This window comes from Syzygium oleosum, unplaced genomic scaffold (genome assembly GCF_021117445.2).
Source record: "Syzygium oleosum isolate NSW1041296 unplaced genomic scaffold, Sole_v2.1 Sole_v2.03, whole genome shotgun sequence".
Taxonomy (NCBI): Eukaryota; Viridiplantae; Streptophyta; class Magnoliopsida; order Myrtales; family Myrtaceae; genus Syzygium; species Syzygium oleosum.
This window is the reverse complement of record NW_026607487.1, coordinates 13,419,302-13,438,782: the sequence shown is the minus strand read 5'-3', so window position 1 is coordinate 13,438,782 and position 19,481 is coordinate 13,419,302. Positions and strand designations below refer to the sequence as shown.

Sequence of the window (19,481 nt, the reverse complement as noted above, 5' to 3'; positions counted from 1 at the left end):
GAACTCAATAGGTAAAGTGGTAAAATGAAATAACAGAAAGTCCTATGATCATTTTCCCTTCATATTTTAGCTGAAATAAAAAAAAAAAGAAAAAAAGAAATAGGAAGGTGGCCCGATGGGCTGACCCGCCCATGTTTTCCCTTTTGGGCCGGGCCTCTGGAGGTTCGGACCCGAGGGAGCGCTGCCAGAGCCCGTCGGAACGTGTGCATAGAGAACTTACTAAAAATTGTCCTCAACTTTCTCCTTTATTTCTCCTTACTTAAAATTATAACCAAAATATTATAATTAAAATTTCTTAACATCGTTAAAGTAAAAAAGAAATTTCTTAAGTTCTGTGTATTGTGCAGGCCTTCTAATGATATCATGTGATAGTCATTTAGTTTGTTTTTATATATATATATACATCGAACACTAATTTTAGATTTTTATTGCAAATTTCATCATGAAATCATTTACTTCTCGATTGGCAATTGTGAAACTTGAAACTTCGATTCTCCATTTGTGTGTCGTCTTCGTGTACCCTCACATTAAATTATTAAAGGAGCATACTTGCTTTATTTAATTTAACGAGTAGAAACAAAAAACTTTCAATTTCCGAAAATTGTTGGATCTCTTTTGAAAAAAGCAAAAAAAAAAATCCCTCTGTTTTTTGTCAAAAACAAAATGCACGAGTCCTAAAATTTTACCAATTTCTTTGAAACGATAGTTATATAATCTCGAAAAGCGGATTCTCAAATCAGAATTTATTATAATTTCTCCTGATTCTTTCGTAAGAATCCATTATACTGACATTTTAAAGGAGGTTTTATAGTTAACGAAGGAGATTTTCTCTATTTTTTTTAAAATAATTTTTTGTGATTCTTTTGTAGAAAAAATTCGTTATTACCTAAATTTATAGGTCTTATAATTTTTTTTTTGGTGGCCTGAGTCCCCCCAAAACCCCCAAAACCACGACGATGATTCACGCAACCGAAGAAGAAGAACCAGCCCCAACCAAATCAAACCAGTTCGATCCTCCGCCGCCGCCACCTCCTCCATCTCCTCCGGAACTCGCCGCCGAACCTCGCCGCCGGAAGCCGCCGGCGCCGACCCGTCTCGGCTTCGTCTCCGAATTCGCAGGAGCCCCCTCCCCCTCCTCCGCTCGATTCGGCATCGTTTCGAGAGGGGCAAAGCAGGGAGGAGATGGGCGATTCCGACGATGCCCAGAAGGTCCGGAACATATGCATCCTCGCCCACGTCGATCACGGCAAGACCACCCTCGCCGACCACCTGATCGCCTCCTGCGGCGGCGGGCTGCTCCACCCGAAACTCGCAGGTAAGCTCCGGTTCATGGACTTTCTAGACGAGGAGCAGAGGCGCGCCATCACGATGAAGAGCTCTTCGATCGCTCTCGACTATAGGGACTACTCGATCAACCTCATCGACTCCCCCGGTCACATGGACTTCTGTAGCGAGGTGTCCACCGCCGCTCGGTTGAGCGACGGGGCGCTGGTGCTGGTGGACGCCGTCGAGGGCGTCCACATCCAAACCCACGCCGTGTTGCGCCAAGCTTGGATCGAGAAGCTCACTCCTTGCTTGGTGCTCAACAAAATCGATAGGCTGATCTGTGAGCTGAAGTTGAGCCCCGTGGAGGCCTATAACCGGTTGCTGAGGATAGTCCACGAGGTTAATGGGATCGTGAGCGCTTATAAGTCGGAGAAGTACTTGTCGGACGTGGACTCGATGCTTGCGGGTTCCACGGGCGGCGTGGTCGATGACGAGAATCTGCAGTTGATCGAAGATGATGAGGAAGATACCTTTCAACCCCAGAAAGGGAATGTGGCGTTTGTGTGCGCATTGGACGGGTGGGGCTTTAGTATCAACGAGTTTGCTGAGTTTTATGCTTCGAAGCTCGGAGCCAGTGCAGCTGCGCTGCAGAAGGCGCTTTGGGGCCCGAGGTACTACAATAACAAAACGAAGATGATAGTGGGCAAGAAGGCACTGGGTGGAGGAGGGAGCAATAAGGCCAAACCCATGTTTGTCCAGTTTGTGCTGGAGCCACTTTGGAAGGTTTACCAGGCAGCTCTAGAACCTGATGGGCAGAAAGAGATGCTTGTGAAGCTCATCAAATCGTTTAATTTATCCATACCACCTCGTGAGCTCCAGAATAAGGATCCGAAAGTAATGCTGCAAGCTATAATGAGCCGCTGGCTTCCTCTTTCCGATGCAATTTTATCCATGGTTGTTAGGTGTATGCCTGATCCAATTGCCGCGCAATCATTTCGCGTCTCACGATTGCTTCCGAAGAGAGAAGTTTTAGATAGTGGAGTTGACTCGGACGTGCTTGCAGAGGCAGAGCTTGTTAGGAGATCTGTTGAGAAATGTAATGGTAGTTCCGACGCACCGTGTGTTGCTTTTGTGTCCAAGATGTTTGCTATCCCGGTGAAAATGCTACCTCAAAGAGGTCCACAGGGGGAAGTGTTGAACAGTTCAAACGATGAAGGCCCAGGTGGAGAATCAGATGAGTGCTTTCTTGCATTTGCTAGGATTTTCAGCGGGGTTCTTTCTTCGGGGCAGAGAGTTTTTGTGCTTTCGGCTTTGTATGATCCCCTCAAGGGAGAATCGGTGCAAAAGCATGTGCAGGTAGCTGACTTGCATTCATTGTACTTGATGATGGGTCAAGGACTAAAACCCGTTTCTTCTGCAAAGGCAGGGAATATTGTAGCCATCCGTGGCCTTGGTCAGCATATATTGAAAAGTGCGACCCTTTCATCCACTATGAACTGTTGGCCCTTCTCAAGCATGTCTTTCCAAGTTGCTCCAACCCTCCGAGTGGCAATTGAGCCGTCTGACCCAGCAGATATGGGTTCCCTTATGAGAGGATTGAGGCTTCTGAACCGCGCAGACCCATTTGTAGAAGTCAGTGTTTCTGGTAGAGGTGAACATGTGCTTTCTGCTGCTGGAGAGGTTCATCTAGAGAGGTGCATAAAGGATTTGAAGGAGAGGTTCGCTAAGGTAAGATTAGAAGTCTCACCGCCCCTCGTTTCCTATAAAGAGACTATTGAAGGTGATCAATTCAATCCACTAGAAAACCTGAAGTCATTATCTAAGAGCTCAGATTATGTTGAGAAGACTACTCCAAATGGAAGGTGCGAAATTCGAGTGCAAGTTATGAAACTGCCACCTGCACTAACTAAGGTGCTTGACGAAAGTGCCAACCTCCTTGGGGATGTTATAGGTGGTAAGCAAGGACAGAGCAGTAAAATTGTGGAAACACAGCAATCAGGAACGAAGGAAGAGGAGAATCCAACTGAAGCACTTAAGAAACGTATAATAGATGCGATAGATAGTGAGATCAACTCAGCGGCTGAGAATGACAAGGATCATGCTGATAAATGTAGAGCTAAGTGGCTTAAGTTCCTTAGGAGGATTTGGTCACTTGGGCCTAGACATGTTGGTCCAAATATACTCTTCACCCCAGACTCCAAGAAAAAGATTTCTGACAAAGCTGTTCTCGTTCGAGGGTCGGCGTATGTATCTGAGAGATTAGGCTTTCTGGATACTGTTGATTGTGATGATATAGCTGCACAGCAAATTGTAGAATCTAATCAAGAATTGTATGAGGAAGCAAAGAGTCTTGAGAGTGGCATTGTATCTGGTTTTCAACTGGCTACATCATCTGGCCCCTTGTGCGATGAACCCATGTGGGGCTTAGCTTTTGTTGTTGAGGCCTATCTTTCTCCTTTGGCGGGCAAATCTGATGAGCCCGAAAATAATCAACAGCCTGAGCAGCATGCCATCTTCACTGGGCAAGTTATGGCGGCAGTCAAAGATGCCTGTAGAGCGGCAGTTCTCCGAAATAAACCCCGACTTGTTGAAGCCAAGTATTTCTGCGAATTAAACACTCCAACTGAAAACTTGGGATCAATGTATGCTGTTTTGGGCAGGAGAAGGGCTCATGTTCTGAAGGAGGAAATGCAGGAAGGGTCACCGTTATTCACGGTCCATGCATATGTTCCAGTTGCTGAAAGTTTTGGTTTCGCAGATGAGCTAAGGAGATGGACAGGTGGAGCCGCTAGTGCTCTGCTAGTACTTAGTCACTGGGAAGCGCTTCCTGAGGATCCTTTCTTTGTGCCCAAAACTGAAGAGGAAATTGAGGAGTTCGGAGATGGCTCTAGTGTACTTCCAAATACAGCGAGAAAGCTGATTGACGCTGTGAGGCGGCGAAAAGGCCTCCCTGTGGAGGAAAAGGTTGTGCAGCATGCAACGAAGCAGAGGACCCTGGCTCGAAAAGTGTAGACGGTCTCCAACAAACATGTTGTGATATTAGCTTATAGAAATATATTTTTGAGGCGCTACATTTCTCCACTGATTGAGTTGGAAATGCTGGATATACGAAGTTGAATCTGTATTTTAGCTTATTGCTCCAATTAAAGTCGATTTACCTTCAAAAAGTGAAGCGACTAGGAAATCTCTTTCATGCTACTGAAAACTGGAGCCAGGTCGACCATTTTCTGTATGCTCACCTCCACTGGGTATCGCATCATTGTCCCCTCTTAGGTGATTCACCCAACCAAATCTCAATTGACAATCACAAAATTCTCTCATACAAGAATGTGGTATGTGCCAATTGATAATTAATTTGGGTGGACCCCTACGTGGTGCCGAGGAGCTCACACACACAAACACAGTCTATCTGTTAATGTTCTATTAGTTGATTATCTGATTTACGATGTCGAGGTTCAACTAGTTACCTACGCTAAATCGAAATAGCTTTTTGAGTCGGATGTTCTTCTACATTAATTACTGGCATCGGTTAGACTTAAATAGCGGATTGAATCATATTGTTAAGTGAACCGTGAAAGGGTCACGGTAACTTTTGACAACTGAGTCAATCGAGTAGTGATGTAAGACAACACTTCTTGTTTCACATGACTATGATTTAGTGAATTAAGACAAAAGAAGGATTTTATTAGCAGAACCCATTGAGCGACTCGAGGTTAAGGTTGACATGATCTTGCTGAAAGTAACTGAAGTCATTTGGTATGAGGAAATTTGAGGCAGTCGATTTGGGACATAGTTGCCATGCTTCAATCTTCATTCTGCAGGCAAACGATTTTTCTTCGGCTGATACATAGAAGTCAATGCATAGCAAATTGAATGATTTCTTAATTGTTCTTGTTCGCGTGTAGATTATGCTTTCCTTAGTGATTCCAGATACAGTTATACATAAGCAGATTAACAAACAAGTTGCTTGAAGAAGGTTTTGAAATGCACAAACAATTGCTCTCTTTATGGTGAAATCATTTCGTGGAGAGAGCAGATTGGGCAGATCTTGTTATAACCTCTCTTCAGCATAATGTTTTTCTTTCTGAAATTTCGATGACAATGGACCTTTTTCTACTTTTAGAAGTGTATAAAGTCCGTTTCTCTTATTCAATCAATTGGTTTTATATTGACTGCAGAAACAGTTTTCTACAGGCATAGAGCAAAGAGTTTTAAATGTTCAAGAGCTTCTTGAGATGTCGGTTTAGAGGTCTTCATGTGAAGGTGACCCTAATAAGGATTGCTTGTTTGTTTATGCCAAAGGGAATGGCAGATTGCCTTAGCAACTGCAATTGGCATATGTTCTTCGAGTTTTTTCAGTAATTGTTTCCTTTTCCATCATAAGTGTGCTTTTCTGTGTTCCATCTGGACACAGCAAAGTTCCTTTGTGAAAGTTGACTGATCTTGAATAATTAGCTATCACAGGGTCCATTCTTTTGAACTTTTGGGGTTAGGATGTTGTGTCAATGGGACAGTCAGCATCATTTTGACTCCTGCTGCTCTAAAGACTACTGCAAGACTAAAATTTCTGATAAAAGTGAAGCTTGCTGTATTCTTATCAGGTAGCGTCAGGTGCTTGTTGAAGGTATCTGTTCTTGGCTCTGGTTCTCTTCAATGTGACTAGCGTCGAGTCTCTCTTTCCTCGTGTGAAAGATTTGTGCTGCGTGCTTCTTCTGCTGTATTATTGGAAGTACAACTGACATTACAATCATGTTTATGGGAGTTCACTATCTGAACTGTTTGATTTGTTGAGTTTTCGTGAGAACAGCCGTTCTGAGAGGATCTTTTTGGCCATACGGTTCTAGAAGAACTCACCTGCCTCTTATATGCTTGACTAGTAAGTTATTATCGACCCTGTAATATGCATTGCAGCTGTATAGTCTGGTGATATGCAATTCATTTATCTTGTCTGCTCTTTACTTCTCCATATCTACTTTCTTTTGTTTGTTGAGATCCATCTTTTCCGTGTTGCTCCAACATTAGCATGTGATGATTTTGAAAGGGCAAACTCCCTGAAAAATCCCAAATTTTAGATTCAGTTTCAAATTTACTCCGACCTTTTTCCTGTCTTAAAATAAATCATCAACTTTCATTTCAATTTCAAATCTATCCTCGTTGTCCAAGTCATCATTAGTTATCTAAGGTGGCATCCACGTGTACAGCCACATTAGAAAACACACATGAGAAGGAAAAGAAAAATTGAGAGAAAGAAAGAGGAACAGAAGAAAAAGCCAAAAGAGAAAAAAGAAAACTTGAGAGAGAGAGGCGGCCATGGCCGCTCAAGCTCAGAGCTCCTGGCGGCCATGGCCGCTCAAGCTCCCGGTTGCAACGAGCACGAAACTCGACTGGCCATGGCCATGGTTGCCGCGAGCACATGAGGATAGAGCAGGGCACGCGAGCAGACAGAGATGGGGACGAGCGAGGGGGGAGATAGAGGGGCGACGGCGGCCATGGCCATATGGCACCGCTCACCTAAAAGATCACAAGCTTGATTGACGCACCGAGCAAGCCGCCTGAGAATGGGAAGACGCTAGCTTAGAATTACAGGTAGACCTCAAAGGTGATACCTCACCGTCAAGCCCAAATTTGTACGAGCGAAGCCACTGAAAGTGAGAACAGTCGCGGGCAATTCTCTTGAGGGTTAAGATAGGTAGCAAATAAGCAAGCAAGAGCGATGCCATCATTTTGCTCTATTGCAAGTTAATCCCAAAACCCAATTCACATTCTTGAAAGATGCCGGCTAACATGGATTGGATTCGAACTCCAAATGTGGGGATGCACTCCTGAGCATTTTCCAAATCAAATTCTGAAATACACCAACTCAAATCACAACAAAAACAGAGCTCGTTTCTCCAGATAGTAAACGAAAACAGAGCTATGTCTGCTTGTGTTCTCCGCTCAGACATCATGCTGAGCAGCCATGGCCGTCGCACCCGAAGTTCGAGCGACCATGGCCTCTGCGAGCTTCGTGGCTCGGAACTCCAGCGGCCATGGTCGCCGTGAGCTCGAAGCTAGCCGTCGTGAGCTGGAAGAACGAGCGACCATGGCCGCCAGGAGCTTAGAGCTTGAGCGGTCATGGCCGCCTCTCTCTCTCTGGTTTTTTTTTTTTTTGCTTTTTCTTTTCTTTCTCTTTATCTTTTTATCTCTGTTTTCTTTTTCTTTCCATTTATTTTATCTTATCGTGGCATGCCGCGTTGGATAAGTAACAGCGACTTGAAGTGCCATGTTGGATAACTAATGGCCCATTTATGAGTGTCATGTTCCCCTTTCGCCCATTTATGAGTGTCATGTTTTCAGACATTGTAAGTCGGGGTGGGAGCTTGGTCACTCCGCTACTGCTCCTATTTCTCTTATGATATACAACACGTTGTTGGACGTACATTACTAAATTGCCTCTAAGCCTAAGCACCCCACAACTCTCTCTGTCTGTCTGTCTCTCTTCACCTGTCCGTGTTGAATACTAACGTAGGGTATAGATATTTATCAATCCTACCTATCTTCTTATAATGGGGAGAAAGTCATAGATATGACATACCAATCACCATTCTCCAATATCTTGAGTCGTCGAATTATAAAAAAGTTGCAACACAAGAATCGTGGTTACTAGGGTTCCTCACCAAAGTAGGAGGAACAGAAGCTTCCGACTGAGACCGCCCTGTCTATCCAAGTATATATACATGGCGGACTGATAGGATTGCGTTCTTTATTTTAATGTGTTGGTGCCCATATATCCAATCCTCAAATTCAGAGAAAGTTTTTTTGTTGGGATTTTGGAACCAAAATCCCATAGAATTGAATGAGAAGTGTGTGGGTGAAAGTGTCCCACATAGGGTAGAAGAGAGATGGGAGATGGGTTCAAATAGTTGAGCCTCACAAATGGGTTTGGGCCCCAAGGGGTACCCCACTTTTGTGGAAGAGAGAGGACCTACGTCAAGCTAGGTCGGTCCACCTCCCGCGCGCGCGCCGCCGCCGCCGTCCGTCCGGCCGGGTTTCGCCCGAACGAAAACCGAAGCCCTTCGCTACTATTCACGAAAACTCGCGACTCTTCATTTTTCGTCACTTGAATAAGACCGAACAGTTTAGTTCGGAATATATATATCACTTCGTGGCATTCATTTTTTCCAGACGCACTCTACGCATATTCACTTCATCATTGTCATTTGGTGCGATTGTTCTGCAAAATTGCGTTCGTTGGAGTCCTCCGAATACGTACCGCTTCGGAGGAACGAGATCCGTTCTATCCCGGGAGACGATTGTCCAATATCCTCGGTGCGATTGAGGGGCCAAATTCGTCTTAAGGACACGACGTTAATTCGTTGGGCTCGGATCAACATTACGCTTATTTGGTTGTATGCTGCTTTCGGGTTAGTTTTTTCCTAACGTTTGATTTTAATTTCGATATACGAACTTAGCCGACTACAATCTTAAGACGAATTTTCCTTCGGTTCTGTTCGTATATTCTTATGCGTTGTTCATTGAGTTTTTCTATCAAATATCATATTGCCGTTTCTTTAATTCGAACTTTTGTATAGTTTGTATGTTCCTTGTCATATCGTATAGAATACGATTCTATTTGCACATTCTGTTCGTTAACGAATTTTTCGAATATTGTTCATATTAGAAATTTTCAATTCTGTTCGTGAATATGGTATGTGTTTATATTTCAGAAATGGCTTCGGCTTCGACTTCGGTTAATCCTGTTCCGAATCACGGAGAAAAGCCAGAAAAGTTCAATGGTACGGATTTCAAGAGATGGCAACAAAAGATGTTGTTCTATCTCACGACCTTGAACTTGGCTAGATTCCTCAATGAGGATGGTCCTAAATTGGACGTTGGAGAGACAAATAAAGAAAAGCTTGCTGCTGTGGATGCATGGAATCATTCTGACTTCCTGTGTCGCAACTATGTCCTCAACGGTCTGGACAATACTCTCTATAACGTATATAGTCCGCTAAAAACGGCTAAAGAGTTATGGGATAGTCTGGACAAGAAATACAAAACCGAAGATGCCGGATTGAAGAAATTCATTGTCGGTAAATTTCTGGACTTCAAGATGGTTGATTCAAAGACCGTCTTAAGTCAGGTTCAAGAGCTTCAAGTGATTATGCATGATATTCATGCTTGAAGGAATGACTCTAAGTGAGACATTTCAAGTGGCTGCATTCATTGAAAAATTGCCACCATCCTGGAGAGATTTCAAGAATTATCTCAAACACAAGAGAAAGGAGTTGTCACTTGAAGACTTGATTGTTCGGTTGAGGATAGAGGAAGACAATAGAAATTCCGAAAAGAAAGTTGGCAGCAATTTGGCGGTCTCAAGGGTCAATGTTGTTGAAGAAGGATCAAAACCCAACAAGAAGAGAAAAATGACTAGCAAGTCTGGAGAGGGATTCACCCAAGGCCTGAAGAAGTTCGTTGGCAAGTGCTTCAACTGTGGCAAGTCTGGACATCGAGCCAAAGACTGCAGTGGTGGAAGAAATTTCCAATGGTGTTGATGATATCAATCTAACTGCCATGATATCCGAGTGTAATATGGTGGGAAATCCCAAGGAGTGGTGGATTGATACTGGAGCAACTCGTCATATTTGCGCCAATAAATCAATGTTCTCATCTTACATGCCTATGGAAGGTGATGAAAAACTCTACATGGGTAATTCATCGACCTCTAAGGTTGAAGGTGTTGGAAAGGTTGCTCTAAAGATGACATCTGGGAAAGTTGTGACACTAAATAATGTGCTACATGTGCCAGACATACGCAAGAATTTAGTGTCCGGATCTCTTCTTAGCAAGAATGGCTTCAAGTTGGTTTTTGTATCCGATAAGTTTGTACTCTCCAAGAATGAGATGTATGTAGGAAAGGGTTACCTCAGTGATGGTCTTTTCAAGTTAAATGTAATGACTGTTGTACCCAATGATGTTATGAATAAAGTTGTTTCTGCTTATGTGCTTGAGTCTCCTAATTTATGGCATGCTAGATTAGGACACGTTAACTATAAGTCGATAAAGAAATTAATGAACATGGGATTATTGCCAAAATTCGAATGTTCTAGTGAGAAATGCCAAGTGTGTGTTGAATCTAAATTTTCTAAGTCTCCTTTTCATTCTGTAGACAATAGAATCTCAGAACCTTTAGATTTAATACACACAGATATATGCGATATGAAATCAATACCGTCAAGAGGTGGTAATAAGTATTTTATCACATTTATAGATGACTGCTCGAGGTATTGTTATGTTTATTTGCTTAGTAGCAAAGATGAGGCTGTGAATGCTTTTAGAATTTATAAGTCCGAAGTTGAAACTCAGTTGAATAAGAAAGTTAAAATGATAAGAAGTGACAGAGGAGGTGAATATGAATTTCCTTTTGAGGAAATTTGTACTGAGTTTGGTATCGTTCACCAAATGACTCCTCCTTATACGCCGCAATCTAATGGAGTGGCAGAAAGGAAAAACCGGTCTTTAAAGGAAACAATGAATGCATTGTTGAATAGTTCCGGTTTACCACAGAATTTGTGGGGGGAAGCTGTTTTGACGGCGAATTTTATTTTAAATCGAGTGCCCCACAGAAAAACACAACAAACTCCCTATGAGAAATGGAAAGGCAGAATGCCTAACTTGAATTATCTCAAAGTGTGGGGGTGTTTGGCTAAGGTTGCGGTTCCTAAGCCTAAAAAGGTTAAGATAGGACCAAAGACTGTTGATTGTGTTTTTATCGGATATGCTCAGAATAGCAATGCATATCGTTTTCTTGTTCACAAGTCGAGATCCCGAGATATACATGTTAATACGATAATTGAATCAAGGGACGCTTCGTTCTTTGAAAATATATTTCCGTATAACATAGTATATGAGCCAATTGATAATAATAAGAGGTCTCGAGATACTATATCTAGAAATGATCCAATTGAGGATGAACCTAGACGTAGTAAAAGACAAAGGACTTCCACGTCTTTTGGACCTGATTTCTTAACGTATCTGTTAGAGAATGAGCCTCGGACATTCAAAGAAGCTGTGACTTCGCCAGAAGCCCCGTTCTGGAAAGAAGCTATCAATAGTGAAGTCGAATCCATCTTGTCAAACCATACATGGGAATTGGTTGACCTTCCTCCTGGTAATAAACCACTACAATGTAAGTGGATTTTCAAGAGGAAAATGAAAGCGGATGGTGCTATTGATAAATATAAGGCTAGGCTTGTAGTAAAAGGATACAAGCAACGAGAAGGTCTTGATTATTTTGATACTTATTCACCTGTTACTAGAATTACATCCATAAGGATGCTAATTGCCATAGCAGCGGTGTATAAGCTTGAAATCCATCAAATGGATGTTAAGACGGCCTTCTTAAACGGGGATTTGGAAGAAGAAATATATTTGGAACAACCCGAAGGGTTCATTGTTCCAAGTCAAGAGAAGAAAGTATGTCGGCTTATCAAGTCACTCTATGGATTGAAACAAGCACCGAAACAATGGCATGCTAAATTCGACCAAGTCATGTTGTCGAATGGTTTCAAGATCAATGAGTGTGATAAATGTGTATATGTTAAGAACACTCATAATGGTTTTGCCATTTTGTGCTTATATGTAGATGACATGCTTATAATGGGCAGCGATAGTGAGGTTGTTAAGGCAACCAAACGCATGCTCACAAGTAAATTTGATATGAAAGATATGGGGGTTGCAGATGTTATTTTAGGAGTTAAAATCCATAAAACATATGGAGGATTAACTCTATCACAATCCCATTATATTGAGACGATTCTTGGAAAGTGCAAGAATCTAGATATTGTACCGGTAAAGACTCCTATAGATGTTAATTTACATCTTTCGAAGAATACTGGTGAAAGTAAGGCTCAAAATGAGTATGCTAGTATACTAGGCAGTTTAATGTATGTCATGAACTGTACTAGGCCGGACATAGCTTGTGCGGTTAGCAAGCTAAGTCGATTTACTGATTAGTCCAAATGAAAATCATTGGAAAGCAATGAAACGTTTATTGGGCTACTTAAAGCATACTCAAGATTATGCTTTGCATTACACGAATATCCAGCGGTACTTGAAGGATACTTGTGATGCAAATTGGATAACCGGCACTAAAGACACAAAATCGACAAGTGGATATGTATTCACACTTGGGGAGCGGCGAGTGTCTTGGAAATCATCCAAACAAACTTGTATTGCTAGATCCACTATGGAATCGGAATTTATTGCTTTGGATAAAGCCGGTGAAGAAGCAGAGTGGCTTCGAAATTTCTTGGAAGATATTCCTAATTGGCCTAAACCAGTGCCCGCTGTATGTATACATTGTGACAGTCAAGCGGCAATAGGAAGAGCAAGGAATGTCATGTATAACGGTAAGTCTCGACACATACGTCGAAGACATGATACAGTAAGACAACTTCTCTCTAGTGGAATTATCACCATTGACTATGTGAAGTCAAAAGATAATATTGCGGATCCATTGACAAAAGGCCTAACTGGAGAGATGGTTGCAAAAACATCAAGGGGAATGGGTTTAAGGCCTATAAACAAGTCATCATAGCGGAAACCCTACCTAGTTGACTGGAGATCCCACGATCTAGGTTCAAAGGGACAACTAAGTTATGAAGACAAGTGTAGATCTTGTTAAATTTTTACTCATTCCGGATGAAGACAAGATACTAATATGTGAAGGTTAAGCAAAAGCTTTTAATGATTCTGAATTGAGTATGTGATATACTATATGTTCAGAAATCACCTATGTGAGTGTGAAGTGAGGGCCGCTTCTGTGAGAATTGAAAAGGCCGAATTCTCTAAAACACTCATGAGACCAGGCGGTGTTCATGGCCAAAACGAACACAACAGTGAGAACCAATTTTGTTCGAGAAACAGTTGTGTGATTTCTATTGTCTAGGCTTACACCAAAGGTCGACAGTTCAAAGACATCAAGTCTACTGATTGACTGAGTAAGTCCGATAGGTTTCACTAAGGAAAGTTCAAGGTCTCAGACTACTTATCCTGATGCAACGTTTTCTCATGGAATAATCGCACATTGCATCTCATGCATACACAAAGAGTCATGATATCTGAACTTCTCATTCATGTGGGGGATTGTTGGGATTTTGGAACCAAAATCCCATAGAATTGAATGAGAAGTGTGTGGGTGAAAGTGTCCCACATAGGGTAGAAGAGAGATGGGAGATGGGTTCAAATAGTTGAGCCTCACAAATGGGTTTGGGCCCCAAGGGGTACCTCACTTTTGTGGAAGAGAGAGGACCTACGTCAAGCTAGGTCGGTCCACCTCCCGCGCGCCCGCCGCCCGTCCGGCCGGCTCGGTTCGGTTCGGTTCCGGGTCCACTCTCTATCGGTTTTTTATTTTTTAGTTTTCGAACAGACACGTTGTTTAGAAATTATTTATTTATTTATTTATTTTTGGACAAACAAACATGTCTGTTCGTGAGGTTCGGTTCGCCCGAACGAAAACCGAAGCCCTTCGCTACTATTCACGAAAACTCGCGACTCTTCATTTTTCGTCACTTGAATAAGACCGAACAGTTTAGTTCGGAATATATATATCACTTCGTGGCATTCATTTTTTCCAGACGCACTCTACGCATATTCACTTCATCATTGTCATTTGGTGCGATTGTTCTGCAAAATTGCGTTCGTTGGAGTCCTCCGAATACGTACCGCTTCGGAGGAACGAGATCCGTTCTATCCTGGGAGACGATTGTCCAATATCCTCAGTGCGATTGAGGGGCCAAATTCGTCTTAAGGACACGACGTTAATTCGTTGGGCTCGGATCAACATTCTGCTTATTTGGTTGTACTGCTTTCAGGTTAGTTTTTTCCTAACGTTTGATTTTAATTTCTGATATACGAACTTAGCCGACTACATTTTTTTCTCTCACTCTAGAATATGCCTCTGAATTTAGCGTCCCAAAGTTCAAATGAAGGAGTTTATTGCTCTCCTTCCGGATTCTTCGTTTTGCTGTTCTTGCGGATCGCACTGGGCTTTTGGTTTTGGAACCGGCCATCCTCACTTCATGGCTTTAAAGGAGCCACGATCGGCTTATATATTAATATTATTGGATTGTTCAAAACTGATGTTATCGATTATTGTTTATCAAGTCAATATACAGCACAGAAACTTCAAAAGCAGGTCAGCCAAACCAGCTACAGGCTGTGTATAATTGTATCTTGGTTAGTTGTTAGCTCTCTCCCCGTATCCTACTGACATCGAAACAAGTGTTTGTGGTTCCAAGTTGCTGATCTGCATTTCGTTTTCCTCCCATGAAACAAACCTTCAGACCTGTCCTTCTAGTCTACTGTACACTGAGAGCTTGCACAGTAGACCTTTTGATTGGTAGATAGATAGATACAATGCATCTTGACGTGCATGTAACAACATGATTGGCAGCAGCAGATCACGAAATCTTGGCAACCTATTATTATATTCTCAATGCATGTTAGAACTTCTTTGACTGCGATCTTTAGATAAGATAGTGGCACATTGCAGTCACCGACGGAAATAATTTGCGTGCAAATGGAAGTTACTTCAGGAGCAGAAAGAAATGAAGTACCCAAACTTGTAAAATCAATCGACTCTGCGTTTCTTCGTAGGCAAGGTCTACACAACTTTGTATGGACCCAAAGAAACGTGACAAAACATTTTAAGTACTATCCATTTGAGAAAGATAGGCACCTCTTTTCACCAAATCCTAACTTTCCTGTCTCTCTCTCTTCTTCCAAGCTTTGACGACGCCACCATTACGTCGGCCACCGGCAGTGATGAGAACAACCTCCGCCTCATCACATTATAAAGCAATGAGCTAAATATTGAGATTTTAGTATCCAAAATTCATAAATTGTGAACGAGAAGTGTGGATGGAAATAGTCCCACATTGGATAGAAGTTGTGATGGGAGATGATTTATTTAGATGAGCCTTTCAAATGGGTTTGGGCCCCAAGGAGTACCCCACTTTTGTGGAAAGGAGAAGACCTATACCAAGCTAGGTCGGTTCCCCCCCGCGCGCCGCCGCCGCCGTCCGGGCCCGGGTCCATTCCATCGGTTTTTATTTTTTCCCGAATAGACACGTTTTGTTAGAAATTATTTATTTATTTTGGACAAACAAACATGTCTGTTCGTGAGGGTCGATTCGCCCGAACGAAAATCGAAACTCACGACTATTCACGGCCCGAGCGGAAAAAACCGCTTCGGTTCAAGTGAGCCTTCGCGACTGTTCACGGAAACCGCAAGCGAGTCTTCATTGCTTGCGACTCTTCATTTTCGCCATATATATAACCGAACTGTTAAGTTCGGTCTGAGTGACTCTTCGTGGCATTTTATTCCCGCGAGACTCTTTTCCCGACGCACTCTAGACATTTTTATTTTTCCGTTTCTTCATCATTGTCATTTGTGCGATTATTCTGCGAAGTTGCATTTGAACATTTCCTTTGAAGAAGTACCGCTTCTTTGGAAAGGCGATCCGTTCTATCCTGGGAGACAATTGTTCAACAACCTTGGGTACGGGTAGAGGGGACAAATTGTCTTAAGGACACAACGTGAATTCGTTGGGCTCGGATCATTCGTCGACATTCAGATTACTCGTCAGAACGTGACTTCAGATTTGTCGAATAACTTTATTTTGCGTATACAAGCACTATTACGTGACAACACTAAAAATACAACAAATTGGGTAGAAACACAACCCCAACAAACTAAACAGGATGTTAGTCGAAACACGTACCGACGTTACTAATGAGACTGAAGGGGCGAATAACCAACTTCCCTTATTACATCCGACAATACCATTGTGCTAAACTAATTTCAAATCTCGTGTACTCGCATAGTAATTGGTAGATACTGAAATAAAATTATGCAGCACGAGCTACTTGCTTTGCTGTTCATCTCCCCCATCAGGAGAACGAGTGATTCTCGATGAAGCAAATCCAAAACACGTGATTTACGAAGTAAGTATACACAACTCCAACTTTTTTCTTTTTAATAATCAATTCAATGGAGCGGGACCATCTTGATTGATACAACCAATAATGCAAAGACGTCGCTGGGGAATTAATGACATATCGTGGCGCAAGGATGAGGTCCTTTCTTCTTTCTATATAATGAGGGCACAAACTAGCTATCGCCATTCACCAGGTACTCACCAAGTTTGGAAAGTTACATATCGTCGCTTTCATCTTGTTGGGTACTTTTTTTTTCTCAGAAGAGGAGACAATGGCAGTGAGAGGAAAGGTGGAGGTGGAGGTGGATCTCAAGTCATCCGCTGCTCAGTTCTACGGCTTCTTCAGGAACACCCCACACCACCTTCCTAAAGCTTGCACTGAGCTGCACGCTGGGGAGATCCATGAAGGTGAATGGCTCTCTGCGGGCTCCGTTAGGAAGTGGACTTACTCTGTCGGTGAGCACCCTCTTTCGTGGTTTGAGAGATTTCTTTAAGTTTGGCCTAGATTTAGTAGGCACAGAATCGATTGCAATTTAACAAGCACGCGTTTCGTTTCTTTCTCACTATAGTCATTCCGTTCGAAAAATTGTCTAAAAAGTTCCAAACTTATTGCACTTTCATCAATTCGGACCTAAATCTTTTAATGTACCAAGTGAGTCCTAAACCTTTTAAAAATTTATCAATATAGTCTATCCAGCCAAATTGCTAACGTGGACGGTGGCCATCCTACTTGGCATGGCCGGCGTTGATGTGCACAAATTTTTATTAATTTTTCGATTTTTTAAATATTTTTTTCTTTCTTTTTCTTCTCTTTCTTCCTCCGCTAGTTGCCCAGCCTCGCCGACGGCTACCAACTGGCCAGAGGCTATGATCAGCAAGGGTCGCCCTCATTGGCCTAAGGTAGGGGGGGGCAAGGGTTGGCCTCATTGTGATTTGGCGAGGGACGACCTCCTTGACCTTGGGCAAGGCCTGACCTTGCTCGGGACCGACGAGGTCACCCCTTGCTGGTCATAGCCTCTGGCTGGTCGCCTGCCATTGACGAGGCTCGGCAACCGATGGAGGAAGAAAGAGAAAAAAAAGAAAAGAAAAATAATAAAAAATAAAAAATGGAAAATATTAAAAATTAATAAATTTGTTCACGTTAGTGTTGGTAGTGCCACGTAAGACGGCCGGCGTCCACGTTAGCGATTTCCGACCAAAATTGACCGGATAGACTACATTGACAATTGTTTAAAAGATTTATGATTCAATTGGTAAGTTGAAAGGTTTATGATTGAATTGGCAAAAAAAAAATATAGGTTTAAGACTTTTTGGACAATTTTTCCCGTTCCATCGCATTGAAATGCATGGATATAGAGCTGGATCTTTCCTCCGCTGTGTATGTAGCTAGCACTTTGAGATCATCTACATTCCATATACTTAGTCCGCCACCAATTAAAGTGATCATGGAACACGGGAAGCGACGCAGAAAGATATCCAAGTTCTCTTTGATTGGTCCAATGACTAATGCATTTGAAACATGAATATAAACTCAGAAGCATATATATATGAAAGGAAAAGAAGAAGAATCATTCATTACTTGGTCTTTTGTTTTTTGGCCCTCCAATTCTCATGTGGGGTTGTGGAATTTGTGCAGAAGGGAGAAAGGAGACATTCAAGGAGAAGGTCCAGTTTGACGACCAGAACAAGAGCATAACCCACGTCGGCATCGAAGGCGAGGTGTTCAACTATTACAAGACCTACAAGGCCATCTGGAAGGCCGTCCATGGGGCTGGAGGACCAGACGTCGTCAAGATGATCATCGAGTACGAGAAGTTGAACGAGAGCATGCCACACCCAGTCAAGTATCTCGATTTCATGGCGAACATGACCAAAGACATCGATGCTCACCTCGTCAAGGCCTAAGCCCTACGAAAGAAGAGGAAGAAGAACTATGATGTCTGCTTGTGTTTCGAATATCCAAATAAACAAGCATAAATAAACAGGGAGTGATCAGCACTACTTAGTAAGTGCTGAACTCTCTGATCTGTTTTCGTGTCTCTCTCTCTCTTGAATCTACTCTCTCTTTTGTTTGTGATTGTTCGTTGCTTTGATTAAAGGTTTGCCGATGATATATTAGATTCAAAAAGCAATAACTATAAGCATTTCGACCGTTTAAGTAATGTTAAGAAGCAAGAGTTTGTCTATATAACCATAGAAGTTCAAGTGAAGCTGTTATTTGACGAGGACTCTCCTAACCTTATGATGGATTCAGTCCATATGAACTGTCGCTAGGCAATATCAGTTCAGATAGTACTTAGCCTAGCGTTGTAAAATTTCATGGGCTCTTTGTTTCTCCATTAAGATGTTAGGAAACTGATCAAAACCAAAGAAAGAGTAAATAAACACAAGATCGACGTTTTGCGAGGAGAGGAAGAGTTCCTTATGAAACGAGTGCTACAATATATAAATTAAGATTATTCAATTGCATCACTTAAAAACACTCTTTACGTTTCCAAAGGCGCGGTAATACCCAATAATCTCACAAATAAAACCTTATAGGAATTCTTACTGACACTTCATTCTAATTTATAAATACTATCGGAAACCATTTCTATAGCAACTCAAGTTAGCACATGCAGACCGATTTCATCTAAATCATTAATCATGTAGATTCCACGATGCGGCCCACATGATCAATCATCACCACCACTGTCTCCTCATTCATGTGCGCTTGCAAGATCGAAGCTCTACAAATTCAAAATCTCAACGTGAGCTTTGGCAATCACTGCTCAAATCGCTTTCGAGGGGGAGGTCGCCCACCTCAATAAACCTTCAAACTCTGACTGCTGAAGGCCGATGACTTCCATTGAGGTTGCAACCTTAGAGCAACCTTAGAGAGAGAGAGAGAGAGAGAGAGAGAGAGAGAGAGAGAGAGAGAGAGAGAGAGAGAGAGAGAGAGTAGGGGTGGGCACGGTGCTGTTTGGTTTGTTTTGCGGTTTGAATCTTTTTTTGGTCACCCTTAGCGCGAGTAACAATGATCAACTGTGCACGGGGAGGAGGAGGAGGACCAGTTGGTTGCGATGAAGAAGAGAAGAAGCAGAAAAGGGAACAACAAAACAAGAGGAAGAAAAATGTTCACGGAAACGGAATGGGAAGAAAATGGAATTAGACTTTGAGGCGTGATAACACTCTTTTTAAGGAATTATTTGCCCCACAACGTTGCTAATGCTCACTGGCAAAAATTCTCCAGGA

At 42.3% G+C, this 19,481-nt stretch overlaps 3 protein-coding genes across 3 annotated transcripts in view; 2 read left to right on the top strand and 1 right to left on the bottom strand.

Annotated features, from left to right (window-relative positions):
* Window positions 1–19,481, bottom strand: part of LOC115670891 (nudix hydrolase 25) — a 94,226-nt gene that overhangs the window by 48,287 nt on the left and 26,458 nt on the right. The window lies entirely within an intron of this gene.
* LOC115670748 (uncharacterized) lies at window positions 937–4,398 on the top strand. The gene has a single exon (XM_030592101.2). It carries the CDS (start codon window positions 1,183–1,185, stop codon window positions 4,276–4,278), a length of 3,096 nt encoding a protein of 1,031 aa, XP_030447961.1. The 5' UTR covers window positions 937–1,182; the 3' UTR covers window positions 4,279–4,398.
* On the top strand, window positions 16,432–18,286 carry LOC115670617 (MLP-like protein 34). Its single transcript, XM_030591921.2, has 2 exons — window positions 16,432–16,703; window positions 17,884–18,286. The coding sequence occupies exons 1-2, from the start codon at window positions 16,520–16,522 to the stop codon at window positions 18,150–18,152; spliced, it is 453 nt and encodes a 150-aa protein (XP_030447781.1). The 5' UTR covers window positions 16,432–16,519; the 3' UTR covers window positions 18,153–18,286.